Source organism: Schistocerca serialis, chromosome 2, assembly GCF_023864345.2.
Source record: "Schistocerca serialis cubense isolate TAMUIC-IGC-003099 chromosome 2, iqSchSeri2.2, whole genome shotgun sequence".
Lineage (NCBI taxonomy): Eukaryota > Metazoa > Arthropoda > Insecta > Orthoptera > Acrididae > Schistocerca > Schistocerca serialis.
Genome location: NC_064639.1, coordinates 734,361,812 through 734,389,052, shown reverse-complemented (window position 1 = coordinate 734,389,052; position 27,241 = coordinate 734,361,812). Strand labels below are relative to the sequence as shown.

At 40.2% G+C, this 27,241-nt stretch overlaps 1 protein-coding gene across 1 annotated transcript in view; it reads right to left on the bottom strand.

Moving 5' to 3' along the window:
* The window catches only part of LOC126456373 (Down syndrome cell adhesion molecule-like protein Dscam2), a 289,440-nt gene that overhangs the window by 135,544 nt on the left and 126,655 nt on the right, over positions 1–27,241 (bottom strand). Inside the window, exons 11-13 of the mRNA XM_050092127.1 lie at positions 25,220–25,388; positions 20,027–20,151; positions 19,470–19,895 (exon numbers count right to left, since the gene is read on the bottom strand). Of these exons, the coding sequence (XP_049948084.1) occupies positions 19,470–19,895; positions 20,027–20,151; positions 25,220–25,388 (720 nt within the window). The remainder of the gene's footprint in view (positions 1–19,469; positions 19,896–20,026; positions 20,152–25,219; positions 25,389–27,241) is intronic.

The following is a 27,241-nucleotide window of genomic DNA, read 5'->3' as shown; positions in this document are numbered from 1 at the left end:
AGTAAGAAAGGTGAGGCTGGTTGTAGCAAGAAAAGGCAAGGAAACGGTCCAGTCACTAGTAGCGAGGTGCTCACAATGTAATTTGCCAAGTCCATGTGTGCATCTAAGGTTTTTAACGTGTTTCATATTCTAACGAAACGGTCATTTTGCGAGAGACTGTGCAGAAAGCGTTTGCCATGCACAGAATGCACATAGCAAAAGTAAAAGCAAGGGAAACTAAGTAAAAGCGTAAGAAAGCAGTCGCCTTACGCCTCACCTGGTAAGTTATTAACAGTCGCCTGCGAAAGTAAAAATGAATTTATACAATTGGAGTGTCAGGACGGTATTACTAACTGACTGAGATTTCTCATAGACAGAGATGAGCAGATAAGCCTAGTTAGGAGAAGTAGTTTGAGAAACGGTGGAGAGTATAATCCAGCCGAACTTTTTACGATTTGGGGAATCGCTATTATGGTTGCAAGGAGCGACTATGAAACGAAATGCAAGTGAGGCATCATTTCCAAGTAATTGGAAAAGATGTGGACCTACCATATGATGGGCTGTTGGGCCGAGACTTTTCCAGAGAACATGGAGTCGTAATCAGTTATGTCACTGGAAGCCTGTGGATCCGCTGGGAATGAATCAGAATGAAGACGGAGCAAGAGCGTGAGCGCCATCCGGTGCAGATTGGTATTAGGAGTCGGAAACTTGCTAATACGCTTGTGCAGGTACAAGAAATGGAAGGCTTTTTCAGAGAAACCTCTGACGTGGAGCGAAAAGCATGTAAGGAAAGGAAGACGGAGTCACAGGGTGAGTTCTGCGTAGCACATTCAAAGAAAGTAAAATGGTCTTGTGAGAGACACTTTGGCGCAAAGCGGGAAACACTGGGAAAGGCGAGTGTGAATAGTGACAGAAACTCATTAACTGTCGGAACGCAGCTGAGGCAGGCAACAGGTAATGCCGGAGAGAAGCAAAAAGAGCGCAAACAAATTGTTTCAGTATTAATAATAGAATCACAGGAGGAACGGGTTCAAAAATGGTTCAAATGGCTCTGAGCACGATGGGACTCAACATCTGAGGTCATCAGTCGTCTAGAACGTAGAACTACTTAAACCTAACTAACCTAATAACATCACACACATCCATGCCCGATGCAGGATTCGAACCTGCGACCGTAGCAATCACGCGGTTCCGAACTGAAGTACCTAGATCCGCTCGGCCACTGCGGCCGGCGGAGGAACGGGTGTGTTTAATTAAAACAGAGGCGAATAGAATGAGAGAGGCTATCACCCCGAAACAGGAAACCACCCACAGTGTGTATTTACTTGAGGCATCATTATAAATAGAAGCAGGAGAATTCCTAACGAGTGTGCTGAATACTAAAGATGCGAGTGTGTCAGTACTATGCCCATGGGTGGTAACAGAAGCAGTTCCGGAGCGGACGTTCAGTGTGAATCGTGTCAGTAAAATCCAGCCACAGATGAAACCAAGAATAAGTGCGCTAAAGGAGAACACCCGCACTAGTTATCTGAATGCGGAAGAGAAGGTAGCAATCATAGAGTTATGCACCTTGTACAGAGACGTTTTCCATTTGCCGGGAGATGTATTACTTTACACGGATAGTATCAGGCTCGAAATTATACTGCTACTGGAAGCAGAAGGTAGGGTGATATGTTTGCGACACTACAGAATACTGGAAGCGCTAAAGGAGAACCTCTGGCAGCAAATTTGAAAGATGTTAGAGGATGACATTATAGCACTGAGGAAAAGTGATTGGAATTATTCCTTGATTTTAATTCTGAAAAAGATTGAGACCAATGGAAAGAAATAGTGAAGAATAGTAACGGACTATAGGTGACTTAATGAGAGATCCCCAAAGTCAGTGAATCCACTGCCTATAACAGACGAAATTCTTGACAGTTTAGGAAACGCAAAGTACGTGTCAACCCCCGACTTAGCGAAGGGCTTTTGTCCAGTCTTATTCGACGAACAGGATCGAGAAAAGACGGCTTTCAGTAAGCCTTATGGGCATTACGAGTGCATACGAATGCTCATAGGTCTTAAAACAGCTCCTACCACATTGCAGTACGTTTTGACAGGGCTACAAGGTGACAAATTGTTCACCTATTTGCATGACTTGGTAATATTTGGCTCCTCCTTAGAGGAACATAATGTGCAGCTGACAGAGGTATTCCAAAGTCTTATAATCCACAATTTAAAACTACAAGTGGACAAGTGCAAGTTTTTGCAAAAGGAAGTATGCCATTTGAGTCATATTGTATCGGCCCGGGGCTAGAGGCCAGATCCACGGAGGGTCAAGCTGATGAAGGATTATCCACAGCTCGAAACAACGGAGCAATTTAGACCTCGTGGGATACTACCGGCGTTTTATAAACAACTTCAGCACAATCGCGAAGCCACTGCATGAATTATTAAAGAAAGAAGTGCCTTACATCTGGGGTGACGAATAAGTAAACACGCTTTTCAGCATTTAAAAAAGAAAGTGATCAGTCCATCTATACTACAGTATCTGGACTTTGAAAAGGACTTCATAATTACGACAGACGCTATCTAGTCATATTGGAGCGGCTTTAGTCAGGGAAAAATTGGAAGTGACTTACCTTTCACAGACACCTCGAGTATTTGGACAAGGCAGAAAGACGGTACAGTACAATTAAGAGGGAGATGTTGACCATTTATAGGGTAGTGAAATATTTCAGATCGTATGTATTTGGAAGAAATTTCCTGGTATGTACTGACCATAAACACCTAACAAGGGTAGGTAGTATATCAGATCTGTCATCCAGATTGGTAAAATTTAGGTTAAAGCTGGAGGAATATGACTATTAGATCCTACACAAGAGTGGTAAACGAAATCAAGTCGTCGACGCACTCTCGCGACTGAGAGAGGTTAGGGCAGCTGGCGCACGACCGAAAGGTGACAGTAGCCTCGGTCAAGTCACGGCAGAAACGGAAAGCATGGCCCGGTTCAGGGACCAATCGGCAGGTGACGACAGCAGGGCTGTTGGCGCACGCGAGAAGGTGACAGGAATGACCGACAAGGAAACAGGACACAAAACAGGTGATCTGTCAACAGTGAAAAATATTATTCAGGAATGCGGAAACTGCATCAAGGATATGGAAAAGTATGTCCGAAAATAAGAGACAGCTAAGTCGGGAAAGACGGAAGGAATAAGTGCGACTGAAAAAGCCACAGTATTAAAACAGCTTCACGACTTCTCCCACTCGAGGACACCAGGGCATAGCAAGAAACTATAAGCGAATAAGGAAGTACTAAGTATGAACCGGTATAAAGAAAGATATAGAAAAATATATCCAGTAACCTGAAAGTTGGCAAAAGAGTAAGATCACTAGGAAACACATAAAGATGCCTCTAAAGATCACGAAGACGCCTGAGCACGTTTTCGAAAGGTGTGACATTGACACAGCAGGCCCATTAAACCAGACAGACAGACAGACAGACAGAGTAATTACATCCTTACATTTCAGGATGCGCTGATGAAGTTTATGGTAGCTGAACCACTGAAAGGCAAGATGCCGACACGGTAGTGAGGATGCTAGATGAGAACATTATACTGAGGTATAGAATACCGTCAGTATTGTTAAGTGATGTGGGAACTAATTTTATGAGTGAGACTATGAAAAGAATATGTAAATTACTGCGTATCGAGGAGATACAGACAACAAGTTATCACCCTCAAACAAATGAGGCGTTAGAGAGGTCGCATGGAACATTAACGGTGATGTTACGACACTATGTAAATAGAGCACAGACAAATTGGGACAGCTAGGTTCCATTCGCGATTTTTGTGTATAATGAAACACCGCATAGTGTGGCAGGATATACGCCACATGAATTGTTCTTTGGAAGAACATGTAGTATTCGAAGAACACTACAGAAAGATCCTGCTGGAGTGAGGTGTAATGTGGAGTATAGTTCTGATGATAGTGCGGCAGAGCTAAAAGGGCGCATGCAAGAAATACACCAATGTGCAAGAACACAGAGTGTGCAATGTTGGATAAAAAATAAGGAATATTATGAAAGGACTCATAATCCAAAGGAATTCCGTTATGGGGATAAGGTTATGTTGTTTGATGAGAGCGTACGACGAGGCAGATTACGTAAGTTAGATATACAGTGGCGAGGTCCGTACACGTCGGTACGAACCAAGGGACCTGTTGTGATCTGTCTGAAACGAAGTAAATGTCTCACAGTTCATGCAAACAGACAGAAGGAATTTCTCTAATTCCAGATGTCGACGTCATACTGCTTTGTCGGTGTTCTCCTGCTGCTGATTCGGAATGAGCACACCAGACAAGAACCGTACACGCACGTGACGAAGTTCCAGTCTTCACCTGAAGAGTAGTATGACAGTATGGGTCGAGTAAAAATTTAGTGTAACGTGGAAATTGTGGGTTATTTTAATTTAATGGAACTGAGAGAGAGATTTGAGTGCTCTGAGGTTCTTGTGCGGCGAGCAATCGGATATTGTAAAGACGGATTGGCGTTATTGAATACCAGTGCAACACAGTGTAACAGTGTAGAACTTGGCGTTAAAATGGCACATATGAAAAATAGAAAAGAAACTGGGTCTGATCGGGCAATTTGTATGGCATAAATCCCGTATAAAGAAATGAGGAATCTTAAACTTCGTGGGAAAGGTCAGTAAGATTCTGTTCAGAACCCTAGACGAAGATGACGCCACGTACTTCAAGGTGAAGACAGTTGTCATAGAAGGAGAGCAGAAACAGCTACTCACACTTTCGAAGGAGCAATGACAATATTTAAAGCAGCCTTGACAATTTTTTTTAATCAAACGGTAAGCTCCATAGCGAGAAATGAAGAAATTATCACGTATGGAATGAAGCAACTAAGCCGGCATCTAGTAGAATTTGAGATCAACACTGACAAACGGTTACAGCGAGCTGTAATTCTGATCACCGTTAACGAACAGCTGATACAATTGACGGGCATTTTCAATGAACTAGAACGGGAATACGATGCGATAATATCAGCGATTGTCAATGCTCAGAAAGGTATTCTGGAGCTGCACCTGATCACTCCAATTCAGATCATAAAGTATCTAGAACTGTAAAAAGACGAAATCAAAGACAAGTGGTTCCCTGTCAACATTATAGTGGACAGAGGATACCAATTAATCAGAATCGTTGATCTGTATGTTTTCATTGTTTGGAAAATCTTGTATGTTAAATGTCCTGCTAGCAGACAAAAACGTGTGTAATCTCTACAACCGTCAGAAGTGGACATAGCGAGACATTTATTTACGTTTATTGTCCCAGACAAGTAGCTACTGCTAAGTGATGACTCGAAATTCCAATATGTGAAGTTAAATAACGAGCAGCTAGAGTGTAAGACTGAGAATACGCAAGCAGGTATTTATACTTTTGTTCACGTATCATCATAAGAAGTGTGAGGCTAAGATGCTGCAACCAGTACGAGAAGTTTCGAAGGATTGCGTGCAGAAGCAAACAGTCTTAAAAAAAGTCTGTGGGCACCATTAAGTAATAATGAATGACTGTTTCTTGCCTCGGTAGACGAAGGCATTACCGCCATTTGTCATGTGGAAATTCCACTGGTCATACTCCGAGGCACAGGGAAGATAAAGTTTTTAGGTAAATGTCGTGGGTATATAGTTCAGACAGTGACACAGTCTGAACATAGAATACGAACAAGTGTTCCCTGTAGTGCTATCGTGCCGAACTCAAGCATGGAAATAGACTGCTGCATTGTGAATAATGAGAAGAAGAATATAAGTGCACTTAAGCTGGAACTGCGAGTACAACCTACAATTAGACAGTTACATGACCTAACAGCTGCAGACTGTAAGTTGGATGACCTACAAAATGAGATTGACTAGCATGAGAGACAACTTCTCGTTAAGTCAGTCATATCTCTTTCTGTGGTTTCATGGGCTCTGGTGTAGTAATTATAGTAGTGTTATACTGTTTAGGCAGATATTGTACATGTTGTCTAGACTATTTTAACTTTGTGTGCAAAAGAATGGGTAACGATTGTTGTAGAAAAATATGCATTACAAACACTATCGTAAATCAATGACCAGAGAGTGGCACATCTAGAGGTAGCTGAGCGACAATTTTTGACGGATCTCTAGTGTCTGCTAGACACGTTAAAAGTGAAGTTAGAATTGATGTTTATCAAAGTGTTAAGACAAGAACGGACAAACGCTGAAGAATGATAAAACTGATAGAAAGTGTGAAAAGAAACTAGTGTGAAGTGTTTTCTCTTTCACGTATTGAAATGGTAATTATGCTATGAAATGTACATCAATGTCTCGAGTGTAATTCATTGTAAAGTCGATTGTGAAATAGTTTATATATCCAGCCTACCAGAAAAGTGAATTGCTAGGATAATATGAAATGTCTCATAATGTAAAAAAAAAAGTATCCTATTCCAGGTATTAGAATATGTAACAATGATATTCAGTGTGAGATGCAAAACTTATTTATAAATATTTCTGTCGTGGGCAGTTGTAAGGCAATCATGTGTGTCTTTTGAAAATAACTGTAAAGCAAATGTGTATGCTTCCCGATTAAAGGAATAAAAATTTGAAAACTTGTATAAAATTTGTAGTCGCTGAAGACAGCGGGGAGTCGTCACATATTTAAGAAATTCAACGTCTCAAATGCAACAGAACAGCAGCCATAACGAATAATTTTTCTAGAAAGTACTCAGAGTACAAAGGAGACACGCCACAGGAAGGGCGTTGCTTTGGGCGTTGGCCGGAAATGTTCCGTAGACTCGCGAGGAATCACGTGCGCTCACGTGTCGAGCCTCGAGGTGCGGCAGTGCGTTGGCGGTGATCATATGTGGCCGTACTCGAGGTCTCACAGGGCGGTGTCCGGAAGCGTCAACGTGGAAGGGGCGGCATGGCCTGCCGCACAGTGTAGAGGCGGAGGCGGCGTAGCCTGTGAGAGACTTCGGAACAGACACCTGACGAGGAGGGACGTCGGTGTGGGTCAGGCCCAGGGCCTGGACTTGTAGTATACGCTCTCGCTCTGCTCGCGCCCTTACTTAGCTGCATACCTCCCTCCATGTGAATTTGCAATCACCCGTAGTTTGCTTTCATTCAAGCCATTATCCAATTCTTGCTCGTACCAGCAGTTAAAGATTTTAGTTATTCAAGTCTTGCTTTATTCGATTATTTCCCAAGCGGGTTTCATAATTCTCTCAAATTACCAATTAGCCTTCTCCACGTTAGCTGACTGGACAGACCTTCTCCAGTCTCCAATGTCATTGAGCGTCTAGAATGCTCGCTGGACGCGATAGCAAACTTCGGACGTAAGTTCTGACGCATGCATCCTGTCTAACAATGTTTTACCTACCACAGAGCACCGTACAGAATCCACATATAGCAGAGCGCATGCTTCCACATGAACAATCGCTATACACAGAATTACTGAGTGGTCGAATACCATTTACGTTTGGAAATTGGCAAAGTACCACTGTGCAAATATACTACATGAGCTCTTCAACAAGAAGCTTTTTCGTGCACGCAAGGGAGAACATTAACGTGGTTAATTTTAAATTTACATATCGTATGTAATAAGGTTTCCAGGACCATCTAATGAAGGAAATGTGGAAAATATTAACAAATACGAAACAGGAAGAAAATACAAACCATACATACACGCAGTCATATAGAACGAAGAACAACATCAGTGGTTATCCTAACATACTAAGGAAACCTTCTTTCATCAGATTTCTAAACTGAATTTTCTAACAAAAATGCAGTTACGAAAGCCGACTCGCCAAAAGGACATTTACTTTAGGTTTTCCTTCCTGCTACAGTTTCTGCTTAAGAGGATGTTATTTGTTTTAATGGAAAAGAATAACATTTTAATGTATTAGCTCTGGAGAAAGGAAAAAGTATTGCATTTTAAGACAAAGTGTTAAGTTTGAAAATTACTTGTACTATTTTAATGTTATCAAGGCGTGTCAAACTTGATTTACTTCACGAAGAAGTATTCCATTTCATTAATAATACCGTTCTTTAAGGAAAACGGATGACTGAAAGGAAAAAGTAGTGACAGCACAGAGTGGGACCTTTCTACAGAACATGTAGCGGAAGAGTTGGCGTGTGAAGGTGTAAATGGAGAGCGAAAGTAGAAAAAAAAAAAGTGGGTACGTGCCAGCTTAGGACAGCAACGGTCTGGGGTTCAATCCACGCTCAGACCCCGTATTTTTATCTCTAACTTGTCATGTCATTCACCTTTGGAAATTTTTGGTGTGTAAAGTGCTGAGATTCTTCGTGGTTCGAGCACACCTTAAACTGGAGGTCCCCCTTTAACTGTTGACTGGGCGAGTCACTTGAAAGGTCGTGGGGACGCAAGCGAATAGCTCCTCAAATAGGACCATATGTAGTAAAGAATGTGGCATTCAAATCGACCTTCGGACTGATGATAGCTTTACCTAGGTTTCTATTGAAATTACGGAAATATTTGTATTAACGTCAGAAGTGTGAGAAACAGGTAGGCAAGAGAAGAAAGTCCGCTCGTTATGTCATATAAACAATATACTTTCTTTGAAGCGTGATTAAGTTAAGCCGTTACGCCACGACCAGTGATCTGTGCTATGTGGATGACGTATCCTGTCCTCTGAGCACAGAACTTAAGTGTATCTGCAGATTCCTGCTGTCCGCCATGTTTTAGTTATGCAAAGGGTTTCTATTGATCTGTATGTGATTGATGATTACTTACTTATTCCTGGTTATACGCCTTACGTCATCTACTGTGGCAGTGTCTGAAACAAGAAACTGTCAGCCCGGCACAAATTGCAATACTTTATTAGGCGGCACCAACACAACCACAATAACTCCCTACTTCATACAGAGTGATCAATCCCTAATGCTACCACTTTCGCGGCATGCGGTCTGCGGGCGAGGCCGGCTGCTGTGCCTGTGGCATGTGTGACAGGATGTAAGGTGCCCGCATTTTTCGGACCTTACATAAGCTTCATACGTATGATACAGAACAAAATCCTCAGAAAATAACTCTATATTGTCAACAGGAAGTAATTATGGCAATCTCATGTACCGAATAAGAAAACAATAAGTACCGTTATAGCGACAGGGGCATGCGTAAATGAGATAAAGTGAACACAGCTTGGAGACCATCGCACGTGGCTAATGGCATTGAGAAACCTCAATTAACATTAACAAAAGAAAGCCCAGCTGCAGCACAGAAAGAAATAAGGCGAGTACAATATACTACCTTTTAGAATAAACACAGCAGAAACCATGGGTAAATTGCGATACTACATTAACGAGGCTAACAGCGACCCGGGCAAGAAAAATAATAATTCACCTATAATGAAGCAGCAGTTGGTTGAAGCCGTACTGTGTGACGTAGTAGAATCGCAGTGGGGAGGGTAACGTCATATAAAAGCATTTTGAGAAATAAATTAACACACAGAGAACTCTTGTCTCGCTGTGGGCCACACATGCGCGTGGTAAAATTAGCGAAGACGTTGAGTCTCAAACTTTATGTTTGCGAAGTCAGGACGGTACACTTCACATATCATGGCGACCAACGTAAAGCGGTAGTTCATCTTTCTGCGGGAATTTTTGTGGGATGAGATTAGTGCACGTCGCTCCATCCCATAGCGAGTACACATTTGCCATTAATTTCGACCAGGGAAAATTTAACGTTCTACGGAACGCAGGAAAGTTAAGACTTAATGAATTCAGTCAAGGCCAGAGTAGGGAATTAGCGTTTTAGATACAGCACAGAGACAACGCCACCGCAGTTCCCGATTGGTACTGTACCAACGTGCATTAGGCGAGAGTAAATGTTGAGTGGAGATTTGTTCACTCCAACTTGCGTACGCTTTGAATATAGAAATTCAAGAGTTAATTACTAACATACCCTCCATTGAATACATGAGAGTTTTGATTAGTTCAAAAGATAAAGTTCATTCTCCACCAAATTAGCCCATTGCTCAGCTACGAGAACGTAGACGTAAACATCAATGATAAACGTTTAATTGTTTCATTTGTCATAATTCTTTCATACATAGAGATGAAGTTTTAATAATTATCTATTCAACGTCTAAATGTTAATTAATTTGTTGAGAGTTGAAAGTAATTAAACCACCTTGTTGTTTATGACTTGAACCTTGAAAGCTTTGATAAATAAAGATGTAGAATGAGAAAGGGAGAGGCTGTGTTATCATTTTAGGATAAATCCCAAACTTGTCATTTATATTAATTTGAGTATTCTTGTAATGTCACAGTTGCATTTTAATTAATTTTGAGTCAAGGCCAAAATTTATAGCTATGTGGAATGCCTGTTTACCACCCTGGGCTTGAGACAACACCTAAGATACATCACCTGCTTACAAGGAGGTCCGCAGAGAGTATAACATGGTTTGTCACATAAGTTATTTCTGCCATACAAAACATAAACACTTAAGAAAAAAGAATATTACTCACTTTTATTAATCAGGGGGATGCTGGAACAGCCTCATTTCGTTGTCAAGCATTTCCAACACCTGCTTACGAAATTGATCATGACACTCAGCAATTCCCTCTGACAATGGCAGCAATTTATTGACGAATGTTACTTTTAAGTTAATCTAAAGTGTGTGGATTTCATTTGTACGCTTCATCTTTAAATGCTCCACACCCCAGAGATAAAAATTGCAGGGGCATAAATCGGGGAGGAACGAGGAGGCCCAATGTTGTTAGTGATAACTGTACGTCGGATCACGACGTGAATTTCCTGTAATGGGAAGCTGACTGTATGTGCCATCGCAGAGTCCTGCAGAAAGATCGTAAAAGCATGTTCTCTCTCAGTTAACTCGCAAAAACATTTTTCTTATTTATCTATGGCTGTTAAAGTTTTCCTTAAAAAATGGGGTCTATTATTCTCTCAGCACTAATAGAGCACCACAGTCATGTTTTTGCTATCGTGCAGGGGTGCCTCGTGTATTATGTTAGGCTATTCAGAACTCCAGCAATGGTTATTTCGTGGATTAACGTATCCAATCAGATGGAACCTTGATTCATCCGAAAGGAAATTTAGCTGAGGGTCAATTTTTCCATTATGTACCCTATTCAAAATCCATTCATAAAACCGCAACCTTTTTGCAGCGTCATTTGGTTTAAGTTCTGGCACTGCATTTATTTTATAGCGCTGTAACTTCTGTAACTTTGTAGCCATTTGAACAGAGCCATAGAAAATTTCTATTTGCTAAGAAAGACGTCGAAATGATTTTCTAGGAGACCTTTCCAGAGCATGCCCATTGTTATCGGGAGATTCTTCTGGAGTACTGTACATGGCGTTTATGTTTCCAGTCAAGAACACTCCCCCTTTCACGAAGTTTGTTTATCAGTCGATGGATTGTACTCTGATTAGAAACCTGGACTTCAGGAAATTCCTTTCGAAAAAATCTCCTTACGACACGTGCTGTAGTTCGCCATTTCACTTGAAACATGTCCACTCAATACACTATTGCGCCGCCTAACAAACACATGGTACCTACACAACTCTATACAAAGGCCTCGCAGCGGAAGGGAAATTACTTCCCGGGAGCACCGCCAGCGGGCAAAAAAACATACCCACCATGCAGTTGGGTTAAAAAATGGCTCTGAGCACTATGGGACTTAACATCTGTGGTCATCAGTCCCCTAGAACTTAGAACTACTTAAACCTAACTAACCTAAGGACATCACACACATCCATGCCCGAGGCAAGATTCGAACCTGCGACCACAGCAGCCGCGCGGTTCCGGACTGAGCGCCTAGAACCGCTAGACCACCACGGCCGGCGCGGTTGGGTTAAGGAGGGATCACTCTGTAAAAGCAACCTCTCTTGTGGTTTTGTTCCTGAAAATGGTAACAGAATATTAAATGCTCCAGAAATATTTCATGACATTAATTTCTTTACTACGCACATCCTGCAGTAAAATTATAAACATTTACAACAATATTTCGAAATACGTTATCTGTCACCTTATACAAGCATCTACTGAAAAAAAAACTAGGCGACAGTCTTGCAGCATTTCAAAAGTACGGATAATAGTCCCGAAAACTCGATATTTAATGTGCCGGAGAGAGGAATACATTGTCATATTTCCTACGCTCGTCTATACGACCACGAGTGACAACGCGCATGCTGGTAGGCAATTCACTTTCAGTTTATAATTAAAGAGTAATTGAATTCACTAAGTACAAGGAATTCATTTTATACTTAATGGGTATCTGCTTAGCTCATTTGCAATTTTTATCATCAGTAGTGGCATGTCTGAGTAAACGTTGACAATTTTGTACTAAGGGCCTCACTTGACTCTACGAAGTACCTATACTTCAAGATTTGGATAATATGGTAAATAATTTATCGATTTCAACAGCATTTAAAAGCACTGTCTTGCATGATATTGGAATGAATGAGTAAAGCAGTAGTGAAAATAAACAAGCTTCTTTTATTATTCTTGAACCAAATGTTAGCTATGATTAAGTTGTGCTCTGTGCTAAATTCTACCAGGCGGCTTCCTCTTTCATTTCTTAGCCCCACTCCATATTCACCTACTACGTTTCCTTCTCTTCCTTTTCCTACTATCGATTTCCAGCCACCCATGACTATTAAATTTTCGTCTCCCTTCACTACCTGAATAATTTCTTTTATCTTATCATACATTTCATCAATTTCTTCGTCATCTGCAGAGCTAGTTGGCATATAAACTTGTACTATTGTAGTAGGCATCGGCTTCGTGTCTATCTTGGCCACAATAATGCGTTCACTATGCTGTTTGTGGTAGCTTACCCGAACTCCTATTTTTTTTATTCATTATTAAATCTACTCCTGCATTACCCCTATTGATTTTGTATTTGTAACCCTGTATTCACCTGACAAAAAGTCTTGTTCCTCCTGCCACCGAACTTCACAAATAGCGTGGTTATTACTCGTCAAGGGGATAGGAGCTAAACTAAATCATTTTCTATTCACCCGCTCGTCACTATACAAGGTTTAGACACGCGAAGGATCTGTGACATCATCACGAATCTTTTATGGACGCTGTCGATTCTTTTGTACTGAAAGAAACCTGTTTCAATCCCCTTTCATGTGATCATCACATTTGATACTTATCTTATTTTCAGTTAGTCTAACATGTGGCTCTTCTGCTATTTGTTTTATATATTTAATATCTGGGAGTAGGATTTATTGATTTTTATTTCTGTGTCTCCAATTAGCAACATGCGTTATCCCTTTCCTATAAGCCCCACAATGAATAAACTCTGCAATGTATGGATGTGTGCGTAATTGGATGTGCACATGATCAAGTAGATGTCAGGGAATTGTTCTTATTTATCCTTGTAGGGGCTTAGGAACTTTCAGTCAAAAACTAAACTCCGTCTAAACAGGCCATGAAGGTGCAATGGTACTGACCGGCTGCCGTGTCATCCTTAGCCCATAAGCGTCATTGGATGCGGAGATGGAGGGGCATGTGGTCAGCACACCGCTCTCCCGATCGTATGTCAGTAGACGAGACCGGGAACTTTCCATTAACCCGTGTTTTAAACTTGGTTTGTCGTCTGGCGGGGTCGGGGACAACAGATGTCTCTCTCTTTTTAAATGTACGCCTTATGATTGGTCAAGCAAACCGACGTGCAACTCTGCTCAAAAACTTGTCCGGTAAATTGGCGTGAGTCGAGAACGACGATTTCCCAAGTCTTTATTATCTAACTGTTCGTGTTAGCGCGTGGCGCCTCGCTGGCATTTCTTGGCGACTGGGCGTCCATTGTCCGCGGCCTGAAATGCCGCACCGGACAACGGTGTCTAGGGAGGACTTCTAAAATTCTCCTCAGGAGAGTGGTGGGTGAGACTTACTCTTACGAGTGTGCCTAGTACAAGTTCATTTTTGAATGGAATCCGTTAGTCATTTCATTTTTCAATGTAAGTGATCGTTAAGTAACTTAAATACAACAATCAACAGGATTAACTGCTCTTCGGCATCGTGTGACATGAATATTTACTTACAAGGAAACTATTTGCATTCCAACGAACATAACTGTATGAAATTTTGGTTACAGGATCATTACGTACCTCTCATTGTGCTGATGAGTGTCGTTTCTCTGCAAGGCTCTGCAAACCTGCTCTAGAGTGCTGACATGAGGAAAGTTTCCAACCGATTTCTCATACCCAAACAGCAGTTGACCGACGTTGCCTTATCACTGCAGATGTCATTGTAGAAGCCAAATGCAATGCATATGTCATAACTATAGATGCGTGTGAAGACTTTCAATAAAATGTTCAAGACAGTATGAATGACTGCAAAACGCATAATGACGAAAAGGATGTTGAACAGGTAGTAACCATACGTACTATAATATCAGTACTGAACGCCACATCAATGATACTTTTAAAGTTGTCCACAGGTTCACCAATCTCATAGCCAGCGTTCTGCCACGCGTAACGAAGCATTGGTCTGTATACTCCCGCAAATAATTGATTGTAAATGGCAGAATGCATTCTCGTAATAAAAAATCTATCATGCAGTTTTGGTTCAAATGGTTCAAATGGCTCTGAGCACTATAGGACTTAACTTCTGAGGTCATCAGTCCCCTAGAATTTAGAACTACTTAAGCCTAACTAACCTAAGGACATCACACACACCCATGCCCGAGGCAGGATTCGAACTTGCGACCGTAGCGGTCGCGTGGTTCCAGACTGTAGCGCCTAGAACCGCTCGGCCACTCCGGCCGGCCTGCAGTTTTGACTGCATGCTCGTGGAACGTAGTTTAAGAAAACTTGTTATTCTCTTGGCATACATTGTATATTGCTTGAAGAAATACAGGTCCAGGTGTTGTGCACATTTTGTGGTTTGAGGTACAATAGTTTTTAAAACTACATCCTTGCCTCCAGAGGCTTGCAGTACAATTTGTCCATCCTTACATCCGGACCAGGAGTGACAAAGTACGAGTAGCTTTGTCGACAAATGTGGATTCAAAATTTAAAGAGAAAATCGTTTTCAGACATTCTTTCGTCATCTTCCCGTTCACACTTGCATCTACGAAGACATTTGGAGGGCACCGATTTTCTATTTCTCTTAACATACGGAGTCCAAGCTTTCCGTTTCGTTCTTGGAAGCATACATGGTGTTCATCTCCCCGTCGTCTGTCCATTGATAAAGCAATGTCAATTGTGTAGGTGTAGGTTGCCCTGCTAACTGAATGCTAGGCCAACACTATGTTTCTCTCTCCTTCAATGGGCAGCGTTCTTTCGAAAGAAAGCTCATATTTGAACTGACTCTGATCACAGTCCCATACAGAACCCATTTGGCCGGCCGGTGTGGCCGTGCGATTCTAGGCGCTTCAGTCTGGAACCGCGTGACCGCTACAGTCGCAGGTTCGAATCCTGCCTCGGGCATGGATGTGTGTGATGTCCTTAGGTTAGTTAGGTTTAAGTAGTTCTAAGTTCTAGGGACTGATGTTAAGTCCCATAGTGCTCAGAGCCATTTCAATCAGCCATTTTAATCAGCTGTTCGTCGTCGTTATGTTTTCGTGCTTGGAGCATAGTTATACGGCGTGCTATTATCCTAAACTCCTTTTTAAAACTAGTAATAAATGCCAGTGACGCTGTAAAGTTTATACGCCCGAGACTTCTGACTACATCCAATGCCCAACGTTGTAAATGTCAATAATGAACGGAAGAACAGCATTCTCACGCTTCATCAAACTTCGACATTACAAGCTACTTGATGATACTGAATTGCAGCGTACGATTGTCTTTGAAAACTGTAGTTCCTTCTCTTTTCTTTGTTACACCGCCCAGTACGCTTTTAATATTGCTATTAATCTTCAGTTTAAGGTATGTTTTCAGGAGCTTGTCATATTTGCTGAAACCTCTGAAGAAAGAAGTTCTCTAGTGTGTTGTCATCGAACACCGTGATCATACTTTCAACTTTAAACTTCTTATTAGCAGACGGTTGGAATTAACTTTCACTGTCTCTTCTCGAACGTGCCTATCTCTATCCTTTTCACAGTGAGATGTTCGTCATTATCAACATCATAACTATGAATTAGTGTTACAACATCATCCGTTTCAAATCTGGTGATAATATTTTTGCGTTAAGGCGAATCTCATCTTCTAAAACAATACCATACTCACGAAGAAGACTTTATTGTAACTTCATCTCAGCCAGTCACAATACAATAGAAAAGTTGATTATCAATCGCCGATCCATCTGACCCTTCACTACACAAATAACTCCACAAAATACCACTTCAAATTCACACTGCACCTTCCCTCTTGGTCTCGACTGGCGTAGCGGCAGGATTATACAGCGGCCTCTAATTGGCGACTACAGAGGTTTGCAGGTAAACGAATGTGACCGGTTCAGTGAGGGACCTTAAAATGATCCCTCACGGTATTGTGGTGCAAAATATGTTTGTTAGAGTCCCAACACTTTCTTTGTTACATATTTTGTTTCTTGCTTGCAGACAGCGAGTATCATCCTAATACCAAATTAATGCTATTTTCACAGTGTCAGACGAATACCAGGATCTATATGTGGACTTGCGTAAGCAGATTTTAATCGAATTTACTATTATTTTGGGGGAATGGCCTTGAAGCTGTCGTCTACCCATAATTGTACTCTACTCAATTTCCTGATCATGATGAGCCAGGGAGGCTATTGATAACCAGGAATTTGTTGAGTTATTGGAAATCTGGCCATCATTGTAAACCTTGTTGCTGCGTTTCTTCTGACACGTAAGTAATGACATTGCTACCTTGTATGCGAACCATATATACCCTCCTCCTGTAGCTTATTGTTAGTCAGTACAAATGTTTGAATAAGTCTGAGTTTATTCCATTCAGAAGAGCATCCAGCTCCTATTGTCTCTACATAAAGATACCTTGCTGACGGTAGAACGTTTATTAAAAATCATCCCACCCACCCCTTACAGATCACTAATAGAAATACCGCTGCTTGAGAAATGAGTAGCAAATGAAAATCATTCTCTGGACAGTCGTGCTGAAGAAGCAGTATTAGTTTATATTACGTTTTTCGAAAAATTTATTGGGTCAAAAATAAGTCAATTCCTTTAACAACCTCACAGGCCATTGTACACAGTGGAATTGGGATACAGAGAAGCATTGTTTACTCTTAACAAGAAGCACAGTAGGTCCACAAAGTCTATGGCATATGACAGAAAGTGCATACCAAGATATAACAAATTTTTTATGAAAGAGAATCAGGGTTAGTAATGGGTAGACTTTTAATCTACGACGGACTCCTCTTCGTATACCTATTACACCTCTAAGCTAGAGTCAAAGCACGCGGCAGTATTTAGTAACAATGAATATGTATCGGTATGTGCTACATTTTTTAAAAATGATTAACGCCAAATGAGATGCCTGAACACAGTGATATGATACAATACAGGGCTGTAGTTGACTTTCAGTCTAAATACTGGTTCGATGCGGTTCTCTACGCTAGTATGACCTATGTGAGCCTCTTCATATCGACATAACTACAGCAACCTACATTCATTTCACACTGCTTACTGAAGTCAAATCTTGTTCTGCCTCAATAAATTTTGCCCCGCATACTTCCTTCCATTATAAAATTCACGATTCCTTGATGCCTTGGGATGTATGCTATCAACAGATTTCTTCTTTTAGAGAAGGTTTTTCTTAAATTATTTCTTTTTTCCCTGGTTTGATTCATTACCCTCTCATTAGTTACCTGATCTTGCCATCTAATCTTCAGAATTCTATTCTAGCACTACATTTCAAACGTTTCTATTCTTTTCTTGTCTGAACTTTACATCGTTTACGTTTTACCTGCGCACCAGAGTACAGTCCAGACAAATATCTCCAGAAAAGACTCTCTGACACTTAAATTTATGTTCATCTTTTAGATGCTAAACATTTTTTTCATAAACTTTTTCCTTGCTATTGTCCGCCCACATTTTATACTCTCACTACTTCCGTCATCGTCAGTTATCGTGTTTCCCGAATAGTAAGACTCATCTACCATTTTAAGTATCTCACTTACTATTTTTGTACTCTCAGAATCACCTGCTTTATTTAACCTTGCTATTACTTCTGCTTTACGTTTTCTATTCTAATTCCTATTCCTATTCCTATTCCTATTCTAATTCTCCCAGCATCGACTAATTTAATGAATACACATTCCATTACTATCGTTTTAGTTTTGTTGATATTCTTTTCATATCTCCTTTTAATACACTATCAATTATGTTCAGTAAGTTTTACAAGTTCTTGGAGGTCCCAAATAGAATTACAGTGTCATCAGTTCTTATTTCTTCTCCCTGCACTTCAGTTTCTTTTCCGGATTTCCCCTTGGTTTTCTTCACATCTCGCTCAGTGTACAAACTGAATAACATGGTGGTTTACATTTCCCCTGTTTCAGAAAGGGTTGCCTAATACTTTCTTTGAAACTCTCAACAGTCTCTGGTCCATTCAACTTTTTCAGGTTGCATCTTTTAACTTCGTCTTCCTGCAATTTCTTCAGTTTTAATGTGCAGTTCATAAGCAATAAAGTATGATCAGAGTCCACATTTACCCCTAGAGATGATTTACAGTTATCTGGAATTGAAATAACTGTTTTTCCATTATAAAATCCATCTGAAATATTCCAGTGGCTATGGATCTCTTCCATTTATGCAAATTCCTTTTGTGGGTTTTAGCTCAAGCATTAGTAGTCATTAAACTGTCGTATGTACAAAATTCAACCAGGGTGGTTTTCCTTTTATTTCTTTGCCCCAGAGTGAATTTTCTTACTATTTTCCTTCTCTTCCCTTTCTTCCTCTCGAATTATAGTCCTCTTCAACAGTTAAATATGTCCCCCTTAGCGTTTTAAATAATTTTTATGATGTCTGCGGGATTATTAGCCATATCAGATCTTATTACTTTGGTGAGTACAGGTCCCATTACCACCTTGCCTGTGAAAACAGACGTCATATAATATAATGTAATATAATATAATATACAGTAAAATATTTTAATACTCAGGCCCATACTGAACGCATGAATAGCTGCTTTTACAATTTTAACGACAGGCATTCTATGTCACCAAGAGAATAGGCTTTGCAAATGCAAATTCGTTTTTCACTGCAAGAAAGTCCTTGAAAATGTAAGTATTACATTGAAACAAAAGCGTGCCATTAGAAATATGAATAATAATAGGTGCTCTCATTTAAAGTACGTCCTTAGAAACAGTCTTGAAAGAGTACTACAGTAGCTGATAGATTTTTGAAGATACGTTGATGTCACCTAAATAAGTGAACGAAGAAAGGTACAAAAACATAATATTTTGCCAATAAGGCAGACAAAATGCTATAATAACAATCTATGCACAAAACATATTTTGCCAATAAGGCAGTCGTAACCAATGACATAATACTGTAATAATAAGCTATTACTGACAACATACATAAATAACATGACTTGTTTCATACCTGAAACATTTTTGATCTGTATAATGAAAGTGTGTATCGGGCTGTTTCCATCATAAGGCATCTCCCAGCTAATATTGGCTGTTCTGCTCGAAAAATTAATCAAACGAACGTTAAATGGTGGTTCTGGGTTTTCTTGAACAATCAGATGGAATTCTATGCGGTCACTGCCATATTTATTGCTGGCTAAGCATCCGAATAAAGCCGAATCGTCTCGATGAACATGCTTTATCGTCAGTTTTGAGCGAAGCCCAAAATCCAGCTTTTCTTCCTTCACGTCCATTTTTACGTGATCCGGTTTAAGCAAGCGGTTTGCATGGTGCCATTTTATTTCTAGTGGTTTATCTCCGTCAGCTACGCAGTCCAGTATTGCAGTGCTGCCTTTTCTCGCAGTAACGTTGTGAAATGCTGTGGAAAACCTTGCTGGGACTGAAACGGAAACAGATTTTTTTTTTTAAATTTGAGAATCACAGTGTCTGATCTCGATGATGTGTGTTCAAGTTACAATGATTAAATGTCAACGGCGAAAAATTAAGAAACTTACACATGTAAGTACTGACCATGTACGGTGATGTAGATTCCCTTATTGAGAGTAACTCCGATACCGCTATTGGCTTCGCAGACGTAATAGCCTTTATCTTCTAGAAGCACGTCTTGTATCCACAGACTGCCATTCTCAAGAACTCTATAACAGCAGCAGATGAAGAAAATGATATACTGTACATTAGTTGCAAAATACAAGTCTAGAGTAACTGTAAGACTTTGTTGTTATGTGTATAGAACGTGTTACTAATTACTAAATATTGTCAAGAAATTTTGTGTGTATTTGAAAATGACATTCCTCAAAACCAAAGACGTTGACGGCAAAGCTCGTATTTTAAAGTTTTCTTACTCTACAAGAAACCTATCTTGTCTTAATGCGCATGAAAATCTTGTCAGTTTCTCAGAAGAAATTTCCGCAAAGTTTATTGAAGCTGCAGTTGGTATACCCATGACCAACGTGTCTTTTAAGTGCCTGTTATTCTGTTATGGCAATGCTTCACAACAAAATTAGGTAGATCAGAAATACCTTCACCGTGTATAAACTGATTTCCTTGTAGGCCTACCAGTGCAAGGGCAGCAAGACCAGGAAGTGATAGTAGGAGGATGACTTTTGATCCTAGGTTTTTCACTTAATACTGTTTCTTACAAGTTGGTAAGCTTGCGTTTGCAAGATAATTGGGGTCTGTCTTCAGGTGTCTGCCAGTTTAGGATTTACAACATTTTCGTGACAATTTCGCTTGGATCAAATAAATCTCTCACCATTCATACTGGATTTCTTCGAATGCTTTCAGTGTCCTCTGATTTATTTGATACTGGTTTCACACACTTGAGCAAAATTCTAGGAGGGTCGCACATGTGTTTAATAAGCTATCTTCCTTGCAGGCTGCTAGCATTTTCCAAATGTGCTACCAATGAATGCACTTACCACCTTATGTCCCCACAAACTGTTACTCCTATTCCTTGTACTTGTTGACTGATTTAATTTGTGACTTACTGATGTTGTAGCCGTAGCATACTAACTTTCTGTGCTTCGTGAAATGCACATTTTTACATTTTTGTACATTTGAAGCAAACTGTCAATCTTTTGCACCACGGTGAAACATTATCAATGTAAGTTCAGATATTTGTGCGACTCAGTACTTCATTATAAATAACTGAATCATCCGCGAAACATCTGCGTTTGGTGTTAATATTGTCTGCTAAGTCGTTAATTTGCAATATGGACACCAAGAGTCCCCATAAACTTTCCTGGAGCACGCCTGAAGATACGTACTTCTAGTTTTGTCGATCACTCGCCATCCATGATAACATGCTGCGTCTTCCCTGACGAGAAATCTTCAGTCCAGTCTCAACTTTCCGTTTCCATTCGATCGGACTTTAGTGGATAAAATTTGGGGTGGTACTGAGTCAAATGAATTTTGGAACTAAATAAGTAGTGCATCCACCTGTCTGACTAGATTCAGGATGTCACGTCAGAAAAGTGTGAGTTGGGTTTTGGAAGACCGATGTTTGCAGAACCCATTCTGTTTGGAATCGATGAGGTCATTCTGTTTGATATACCAGATGTTTGAGCTCAGAATATATTCTTATATTCTATAAAACATGAATATAAAAAAAAAACAGGACGGTTGTTTTGTGGAAACTTCGGCTATCTTCCTTGTGGACAGGAATGACTTATGCTTCCTTCTAAACACTTTTCTTTTTAGAGTTCTACTTATATTACGGTTACAGTGGGATTCAACTGAGTTGTTAGCTCTATTTAGAATCTGTTATGAATTCTATCAGATCTGGAGCGTTGTTTAATTTTTGCGAGTTCAATTGTTTCTCGGCACTACTGACACTAATATCTGTATTAGAGATGGGCAAAACTGTTCTTTTCAGAGATTGGATCAGAACTGTTCACTCCCTGAAATGAATTAGCTCTTTTTCATGACTCACCACTCATTTACAACAGAAAATAAATGGAAGGCACATTGTCCTTTAAACTTGGTTTATTCCAGTACTACACCTGTATTTTGATCTTATTTGATCCTATTTTTAAGTAACACAGATAATGAGTAAGAATTTTGTATTGTTTATTGAAATTTCCACGATATGACAAAGTTTTTGATTATTGGTTTATTTTGCACTATCGTGGTTTTTTGGGTGATCGAAAAATGTTGTAACTTGAGATTTACATTAACAATATATTTGGCTATAATGTATTAAAATTTCATTAACCTCATACAAATTCATCGCAAGCCATATATTTTTAAAGTGAACGTTTCCTTCCGAAGACGCCTAAAATCGCAAAATCCGTACCAGAATAAGAAAAAAATATATAAATTTGACTGTAAAACGAAAGTGCTGCATATAGCCTTACGCAGAATAAAACAAGGAAAATATTGGTGTATCACATTTTGCGATACGTTTATCGGTTCGCTCGTAATTAAAGCGTAAATTCGAGTGTCCATAATAAAAATCCTATAGTAAGAGGAGTCATCAGGAACCTAATCTAATCAGTTTAAACAAATAAAAATAAAATAAAAACAATTGATGTATACATAACATAATAATGTAATATACATAGCGGTATTACTACGAAGAACAATATCCAGTAGGGACGAACTCCGATGCAGAGGCGCTGAGTCGAGCGGGTCGAGCCGCGAGCTGTATTACTGCGTGAGCTGAGACCGCAGAGACCAGAGTGACACCTGAGTCGCTTTGCTCAACGCTCTGGCTAGAGTCGAGACGGTGGGGTGAGCGTTGAGCGGGCGAGTTCCGAGGGTGGGGGGAGCGGTGAACTCACCCGCTCCGAAACAAATCGTCCGTTCCCTTGCGAGCAGGTTGTTGCAAGTAGTTCCTATGTTATCCGCTAGGTGGCTCTCTGTCCTGTTGCTCGCATCAACTGCCCAGAGGGCAGGACGTGCGACTGAAACGATCGCCGACAGAGTGCGATGCGAAGTTCAGCTGCGCCAGACACTGCGCGCGGCAGACGACGCACATGGACGGCACGGCATATGTGAAACACAAAATCCAATGGGGCACTGCACAATGCAGGCAGCCAAGGTAGAAGCAGGGCAGAGGCCGGCGCTGGCTGTGTTGTGTGGCGTGCACTGTGCTCTGACCAGCAGAGGCGCTGCTGATATGCTCCGTCTCTCTCTCTCTCTCTCTCTCTCTCTCTCTGCCGTGGGAAACGTTTGGAGCTACTGTTCTTTTTTTCTGAATCACTGATTGTTCACTCCTTTGAAAGATTCAACTCTATGAATTAGTTCAAGAGCGCATCCCCCATCTCTAATCTGTATTACTCATCCTTTCAGTGGTGCGAACACTACACTAAGGTATTATTGCTATATATTCTTTTGCAAAGAAACATTTGAAACCGATATTGAGCATTTCTGATTTTACTTTGCTGTCCTATAATTCGGTTCCTGTTTCATCCAGGAGTATATGGACATTTAACTTTGGTGTCACTGATAACCTTTACGTATGACCAGAATTTCTTGTGAGAGATCTTTCCGCAACGTTCTGTTATAGTAGTCTACAAAGGCTTTACACATCGTTCTTTTGACAGGCAAACCCTTTTCATTCAACATATCTCGATGTATATCCCCATGCTTCGTTTTACACATGAGTATGCTATGAGACGCACCTTATTGCTCTTTGACCTTTTCAGGCCTTTCAACTGGCATAGTTGTAGCTCGAAACCAGAGTAAGTTCTCCAGAGCATTCGACATTTAAATGCTTATGTCTTCTGCGTTGGTGGACATTTCGTAAAATTTATTCTCACTTTCTGGACTGGACCCTGTTATCGGCGATTTTATTCGTTACACGGTTTGCCATTATGGCACACTGTGATCTTATTTAACTGGTTTCCTTCCTACTCACTCACAGTAGTTCTCCCATCGCATATTCTCATTTCGAGAGTTATCCAGTATTACAGTATCCAGTATTGGTGGTAGTGTGGCAGCCGTCCAGTTAGGTGTGAATCAAATGTAGCTGCTGCTATTTCTCTGTGCTTTTGTAATGACTTCGCGAAACGCGAGGAACTGGAAAGCTAATAATAATGCAGTTCCTGCGAATCACATCAGTTCGGGAAAGCTGAGGTGGGAAACAGTTTCACCATTGCTGTAACTGGAAACTCTTGCTGACAATGAAACGTTCTGTCGACAGCTGCGAAATACTAAAGCTGAAGCTAACTCTGGACGTTTCGAGTTACTTATAATCTGTAGTACACAGAGACGGGGAGAGGCACACGATTCAGGAAATGCTGCTGGTAACAAGCCTTCACGAAATGGCTTCAGAAGAGGCGGTCGGAACGTAATAAATCTTTAACAACGTGACGCTGTGTCGTAACCTAAGAAATTTACAAAGGGTAATGTAAATTTCGGAGTTCAAAAAGTGCTTTCAGTGCTCATGTTGCTCCGCAGATATATCCGGAGAAATTAATGAGGTACTGCAAGTCGTGCAATTCGGTTGTCAGTTTAGAAGAAATGCCACAAAATAAATTCTTTAGAGGACGTGTACATCGACCAGGAGAAACGAGAACTGGTAAGAATGAATACCAAGATACTATCATTAGGTGGATGCTGGCAAAGCTTTGCTATCATAGTGTAAATGCATGCATATTGTGTAAAAGTGTGTGAAGTGAGGTGTCAAATGGCCATCACAATGGAAGCAGACAGATGGACACTAACAGAAAAAAGCCGCCCATACTGTCGCAAGCCGGCAACCAGCACTATGCTAGAAATAGATATGTAACTTCCGGAAAGCCATCAGAAGATGAACAAGAAAAAGGTTCGAAAACTGGTTTATGGAATAATAAAGAACTATTCAAAAAAGTGACTGATTTCAGTTTTATGTATTTACTTTCACGTTTTGTCTTCAAGTAAACGACTTCAGCATCTTAAGCCGATTATATTTGATAAATGCTGACTCATAAGGATGCAAAAAGATCTTAGACCTCCCTCTCAAGCATTATAATATTATTTTTGCTATAACCTTTCTTATGATTCACAGTTATTCCAAAATATTCAAATATACAAGAAGTGAATGCTATACTACTGCAGTACTATGAGCAACATGTTTGTTGGAAGCCTTTTATATCCTTATCTGTGATTAGACGAACTATGGTTAACGAGAAACATAATACTGACAAAGCTACTACTATATACTTGTATTCAACTAGAAAAAAAACATCTCTTTGCTTGTTTTTTTTTTTTTTCACTTACTTGAAATTTTCTGTTCTGTGTATATCTTGGAACGGAGACACAGGAATTGGTGATTCCTTTTTCCACTGAATGCGTGGCATGGGAGAACCATCAGCTGCGCAGTCCACCATAAGACTGCTACCAAGCACTACCTCTGTGTCGTTGGGCTCTGTTTGCCACGACGGAGGTACTGTGAAAGTGACGCAGAATGGTTTAGAAAAGAACGGTGTACTTACTACAGGTAGCAGACAATATTTACATATTGTTGGTAAACGTGAAAAATAATGCTCTGACACTCTTTCCTACGACACTGCTTGGAGTAAGAGATTTTGGTAGTTTTGAACAGAGTGTGCATTTTTTTTACTTTGAATTATGCATCTTCAAGGTACTGACTAAAATCAAAAGTAGAACTGCATTGTTAGTATAACATCTAGGTGGCAACACGCCCGATTGCTGTAAGTATGATAAAGGAAGAACGAGACACATTAATGATCTGACAACCCCGGCGTTGAGCGGCCTTAAGTTCCTCCACCTTCGACACATTAATGACGAAATATCTTTCGAGAATACAGGAGAAATGTACGCTGATTTGTTGACTGCACACGGTAGTTAAATGGGAATTAGTTAAATAAATAGCATAATTACAATTCACTGGAAGATTTAACAAAGTTGTATTTTCACGACCGTTGAGAAGATATCCATATGCTTACCGTCATCTTATGAAAATAAATTCGAAGTTCGGATGTAGGTATTAATTTTCACCGATCGTAGTTCATGAAAGCTTGAACACGTGCGAGGAGCCAGTGTTGGTGGCTCGACGTGGACTTTGACTCTCTCTGAAAGTGGTACAGACAAATTCGCGACAGGGAATGCATCTATTATTAAGGACAAGGAAATGCTGCGGAATCAGATGCTAGTCGTGATACAGCCGACAATGTTCGTTAGGGAACATGCAGATATCAATGCAGAGAGTAGCCAATTGTTGTATTTACCAACCCAAATCAGGAAGAAGGTGCTAATGAAGGTATTCCTCTGTGGATCCCTTACAAACAATAGTTCGCACTCAAAATGTTACCTACTGATTAGGTAAAGTGGTGTAATGTATCATGTATTATGATCGATTTTTATGTATTACGGGTTATTTAGTCCCCATGCGGGGATCTTTAAAAGTAATATTATTATGTCACTATAATTATGCACATAACATAGAAAATAAACATTGTCAATTCGCATTTATGAGAGCTCAGCGCTCTTTGCCTTGGGCGTTTACTCCTTGAGGTGGAAATTTACCAAGATGAAACTGTAATTGGAATACATTTGTATCCGGTACGAGTACAACTTAGCCGTCATATTTTGTAACGTCACGTTAAGTGATATACTAGTCTGCTACTACATAATCATATGGTTTTGTTTGTCATACAATTACATTTGTTAGTGCCAGTACCGATTTTTTATAGGCCGCACTACGCTTTTTGGAAAATAATTCCCAAATACAAAGTGCATTTTTCGTGTACTATGTCATCTCAAGTGTTATGCTTGCGATGTGCGAGCTGCTGCATTATTCTGCTGACTTTATTATAAACATGCGCATTTCTGTAATTAATGATCTATCTTACTCTACAGACACAGGCGAATTGTTGTACAACTCTTGCTTACAGTTATTACACTTCTGACTTGAATGACGTTTAGTGTGCTTCGCTCTAGGAAGTTCTGCCTTACCGTTTATGAAAGAAATATTTTTATATACCTCGTTGGTACTTATTGCTTATTAATTATTGCTGCTGTTGTGGAAACTCCATGTATGTGGGTCAGATATTTTTGTTCTGGCGTCATGTTTTTTGCCACTTGTTGCCGCCCTATGTTGGTTATCCATTGTTGTGTTAGCTCGTTGTTTTTCAAAGCAATTCTGTACAAGAAGTAAATACTAGTTTAGAGTTTATATACCTGCATAGGCTATGTGCCAATTGTAGTTATTGTTTAACACCTAATTTTACTCTGGACAAACAGACGGATTGTATTGTCGATCCACTATGTCTTACTAAA